At 55.7% G+C, this 5,596-nt stretch overlaps 1 protein-coding gene across 1 annotated transcript in view; it reads left to right on the forward strand.

Moving 5' to 3' along the window:
* Nucleotides 1–3,974, forward strand: part of grin2ab (glutamate receptor, ionotropic, N-methyl D-aspartate 2A, b) — a 41,446-nt gene extending 37,472 nt beyond the window's left edge. Inside the window, 8 exon segments of the mRNA XM_062448945.1 lie at nucleotides 1,979–2,012; nucleotides 2,014–2,058; nucleotides 2,061–2,286; nucleotides 2,289–2,428; nucleotides 2,430–2,507; nucleotides 2,509–2,571; nucleotides 2,573–2,778; nucleotides 2,998–3,974. Of these exon segments, the coding sequence (XP_062304929.1) occupies nucleotides 1,979–2,012; nucleotides 2,014–2,058; nucleotides 2,061–2,286; nucleotides 2,289–2,428; nucleotides 2,430–2,507; nucleotides 2,509–2,571; nucleotides 2,573–2,778; nucleotides 2,998–3,964 (1,759 nt within the window). The 3' untranslated portion in view covers nucleotides 3,965–3,974.
* Nucleotides 3,975–5,596: the final 1,622 nt, after the last annotated feature.

Below are 5,596 nucleotides of genomic sequence, written 5' to 3' on the forward strand. Positions count from 1 at the left end.
ACACACTTCTCACACACACCTCTCCTCAGTGGACATGTTGTCTGGGCAAAAGGTACAGCTACACACTCTTCACACACACACTCTCCTCATGGACATGATGTCGGGCAAAGGTACACTAGATCGCGGTACACTCCTCACACACACACTCTCCTCATGGACATGATGTCTGCAAAGGTACACGACACACTCCTCACACCACACACTCTCCTCATGGACATGATGTCTGGCAAAGGTACACACACACTCCTCACACACACACTCTCCTCATGGACATGATGTCGGGGCAAAGGTACACACACACTCCTCACACACACACTCTCCTCATGGACATGATGTCTGGCAAAGGTACACACACACTCCTCACACACACACTCTCCTCATGGACATGATGTCTGGCAAAGGTACACACACACTCCTCACACACACACTCTCCTCATGGACATGATGTCGGGCAAAGGTACACACACACTCCTCACACACACACTCTCCTCATGGACATGATGTCTGGCAAAGGTACACACACACTCTTCACACACACACTCTCCTCATGGACATGATGTCTGGCAAAGGTACACACACACTCCTCACACACACACTCTCCTCATGGACATGATGTCGGGCAAAGGTACACACACACTCCTCACACACACTCTCCTCATGGACATGATGTCTGGCAAAGTACACACACACTCCTCACACACACACTCTCCTCACAATCGACACACACACTCCTCACACACACACACGCTCCTCACACACTCACTCACGGCATCTCTCACACACACACACTCCTCACACACACACACTCCTCACACACACACACTCCTCACACACACACACTCCTCACACACACACACGCTCCTCACACACACACACTCCTCACACACACACACTCCTCACACACACACTCCTCACACACACACACACTCCTCACACACACACACGCTCCTCACACACACACTCCTCACACACACACACACTCCTCACACACACACTCTCTCACACACACACACACACTCTCTCACACACACACACTCCACACACACACACACACTCCTCACACACACACACACTCCTCACACACACACACTCCTCATCACACACACACTCCTCACACACACACACACTCCTCACACACACACACACTCCTCACACACACACACACTCCTCACACACACACACACTCCTCACACACACACACTCCTCACACACACACACACTCCTCACACACACACACTCCTCACACACACACACACTCCTCACACACACACACTCCTCACACACACACACTCCTCACACACACACACACACTCCTCACACACACACACACACACTCCTCACACACACACACTCCTCACACACACACTCCTCACACACACACACACTCCTCACACACACACTCCTCACACACACACACTCCTCACACACACACACACTCCTCACACACACACTCCTCACACACACACTCCTCACACACACACTCCTCACACACACACTCCTCACACACACACACTCAATCACAACACAGCACACTCCTCACACACACACACACACACTCCTCACACACACACACACTCACACACACACACTCCTCACACACTCACACACACTCCTCACACACACACACACTCCTCACACACACACACTCCTCACACACACACACTACTCACACACACTCCACACACACACTCACACACACACACTCCTCACACACACACTCTCCTCACAACCACACACACACACTCTCTCCTCTCTCCCTCATCTCTCTCTCTCTAGTCTCTCTCTCTCTTCTCTCTCTCTCTCTCTCTCTCTCTCTCTCTCTCTCGTCTCCTCTCTCTCTCTCTCTCTCTCTCTCCTTCTCCGCCTTTCCTGTCACACTTCACTTACAAATAGTCAAGTAAAGCATAAAAAAGCCCCCAAAATATATATCTTCAATTTATCCATGTCTTTGATGTTCCACAGGAAACTCTGTTCACAGTCTTTCTCCTAAAGGCCCAGCTGGTCTCTATAGCAAACGCTGCTGGTCTCCAAGGTTTCCTGTCGTTGTCGGGGCGACACAAAAGACCCTTCTTAACAATGCCACTCCGTTTCCGGGACAACAGAACACACCAACATCCTCTCTCCCTCAGCGACGGGAACCCCAACAAGGCGGACCTCGGCGTTGCCACGCCGACAACGGGGAGCCACGCCCCCCTGGTCTCTCAGGCCCCACCTCCAAACCACGCGCCTTATGGAAGAAGAGCGTGGAAACTCTGAAGCAGAACCCCGGACCAATCGCGTCGCCCAGTTTTCACTGGACCCGCCCCCACGCCGGGGCCTGCACTCTATGAAAAGCCAGCGCTACCTTCCAGAAGACCCGCCCCGCTCCGACATCTCCGACTGTTCCAGCCGCCCCGCCTCCCACAAAGACCTTGACCCCGCCCCCGCCATAGAGGGCGGCCTTCAAACCGGCCAATCAGCTGAAGAAGCGTGGCGGGGGGGGTTAGGGGCCGGCGGGGCAGGGGGGTGAGGAGCCAGGAGAAGATCTACTCCATCGACTCCGACCAGGGCAGCCTTCTCTCTGCCCCCCTTCTACCAGCGAGAAAGCCAGGGAGGGGAGGAGCATGACCTCTACCCCCCCGGCCACGCCCACCTGGCCGACGCCCACCTGAGCGACGCCCACCTGGGCGACGCCCCCGTCCTGCAGCTCAGCGCAACCCTGCTGCACCACAGCCACAGCGCCGACGCAGAGCTGCACTCCCTCAAGGACAGGAAGTACAGCACCTACACACACACCAGGTACCAGGGGGGAGGGGGACAGGCAGCACCTACACACACACCAGGTACCAGGGGGGAGGGGGACAGGCAGACAGACAGGCAGGCAGACATGCAGACAGAGAGACAGACAGTCAGGGACAGGAAGTATTGTGTCTCTCCTTGTTTCAGATGTGTTGTAATCCCATGCCTCCCCTCCCCTCTGCCTCCCCTCTGCCTCCCCTCCCCTCTGCCTCCCCTCAGTGCTAAGGAGAAGGCTGCGAGCTCGTTCGAGGCCCCTGGCTCGTCCCGGGGCCCTCACTGCCGCTCCTGCCTGGGGCGTCTGAGCTCCGGGCTGTTCTCGCTCCGCAGCGGCTCCCAGACGCGCTGCGACGCCTGCCTGCACCTCGCCACCCTCTACGACATCAGCGAGGACCGTCACCACGGCTACCAGCCCCCCCAGGCCGCCCCCGCCCCCACCGACATGTTCACTCACTTCCTCCCTCAGAGCCAGCTGGGGCCGGTGGGGGAGGGAGACGGCCTGGTCAGCCACTACCTCCCCCCCTCCTCCCCCTCGCAGCGCCTCCCCCGCCAGCCCTCCTACGAGAACCTCCCGGAGTCCCACCCCCGGCAGGGGGGCCGTGGGGGGCGGGGGGAGGAGGAGGGGGAGGGGCCGTACGCCAACGTGCTGACCATGCGGTCCGAGCGGCCGTACAGCTCCCCCTCTCCCCCCTCTCCCCCCTCTCCCCCCTCCCACCGCAGCCTCCCCCTCCCCCTCCCTCGCCGCTCCAAGAGCCTGTACCCCGACCGGCCATCCCACAACCCCTTCCTCTCTGCCCCCCAGCCGGTGCAAGGGGGCCGGCTCGTCCACGGGCGCTCCTCCCACGAGATCTACAGGCCGACGCCCGCCCCCTTCGCGCTCACGCTGGGAAACCACGGTAACCAGCAGCAGCATCACCACCATCAGCACCACCTCTTCCTGCAGCATCAGCAACAACAACAACAACAGCTACAACAGCTACAGCTCCAGCAGCACGAGGCGGCCATCGTCGCCGCAGCGACGCAGCAGTTCTTCTACCCCCAGGAGAACACCATGATGTCATACGTGGCCCCGCCTCCTCCCGTGACCTCTCAGCAAATCAGCTACGTGACGGCGCCGAGGGCCTCCAGCGCTGGTGGCAACAGGCCACGCCTCTACCGACGTATGCCCAGCATAGAGTCTGATGTCTGAGTTACACACACATACATGTGGCGGCCTGCGGAAACCCTTCACATGGTGAAAATGTGACTTTCTAGGTATGATACATATTTGGAAACTACTAACTCTCCTGAATACAAATCTGTTTAAATCACTCAGATATCTTTTATCACAACTGAAGTTACATAATTTAAAGTTGACCTGTTTCAAAAAGTGATAAGAGAGAACTGGATTCAAAGATTCCACTCCGTTTCATAATTCGATTTGACATAGCTGGAAAATCTTGCTAGCTGATATGTCATTACAGTGAAGTTTAGGGTGTTAACGATACAAAACGTCAAAAATCTCAATTTTTAAAGAAAACCATTTTCGATCTTTTATGGCTTATAGCCAACAATAAGCGGCCGCGACATCCGACGGATTCTTGCAGACCGCCACACACACACACACACACACACACACATATATACACACACACACACACACATATATACTCATACACACACACACACACATATATATATACTCATACACACACACACACACACACATATATACACACACACACACACACATATATACACACACACACACACACACATATATACTCATACACACACACACACACACACACATATATACTCATACACACACACACACATATATACTCATACACACACACACACATATATACTCATACACACACACACATATATACTCATACACACACACACACGTACATACTCATACACACACACACACACGTACATACTCATACACACACACACACATACATATATACTCATACACACGTTTCAGACACACACGCTTAAGAAACACACAATCACTGATGCACGTTTAAAACACACACACTCCGCACACACACACACACTTTTTACTGATGCATGCTTTAAACAAACACACACAGACACACTTAATCTCTTGAGATGGACTGAGAGACAGAGCCCTGCCTGGCTTTGAGGGGCTGGAGGGAGGCAGGGCTGGGTGAGGCAGGGCTGGGGGGAGGCAGGGCTGGGAAGAGGCAGGGCTGGGTGAGGCAGGGCTGGGGTGAGGCAGGCCTGGGGGGAGGCAGGGCTGGGAGAGGCAGGGCTGGGTGAGGCAGGGCTGGGGTGAGGCAGGCCTGGGGGGAGGCAGGGCTGGGAGAGGCAGGGCTGGGTGAGGCAGGGCTGGGGTGAGGCAGGCCTGGGGGGAGGCAGGGCTGGGGGGAGGCAGGGCTGGGTGAGGCAGGGCTGGGGGGAGGCAGGGCTGGGGGGAGGCAGGGCTGGGAGAGGCAGGGCTGGGTGAGGCAGGGCTGGGGAGAGGCAGGGCTGGGAGAGGCAGGGCTGGGTGAGGCAGGGCTGGGTGAGGCAGGGGGTATTGGGGGTGTGTAGGAGGGGCACAGAGCACTGCTGTGTAAAACCACCTGGATCACCTGGAGGAACTGAGACCTCCTGCTATCTCTCCCTCTCTTCCCCCTTGGTCTAGTTTCCTAGATGTTGCACTAGTTCTGCTGTGAACAGTAATACCACCAGTCATCATAACAGACAGACCGACACAGACAGAGAGACAAGACCAAGTGATTGTGTCTTGTCTCCATAGAAACAGACTGACTAGAAGAAAAATGATGTCATAAATACCAATCAATCAATCAACCAATCGAACATT

This window comes from Osmerus eperlanus, chromosome 22 (genome assembly GCF_963692335.1).
Source record: "Osmerus eperlanus chromosome 22, fOsmEpe2.1, whole genome shotgun sequence".
Taxonomy (NCBI): domain Eukaryota; kingdom Metazoa; phylum Chordata; class Actinopteri; order Osmeriformes; family Osmeridae; genus Osmerus; species Osmerus eperlanus.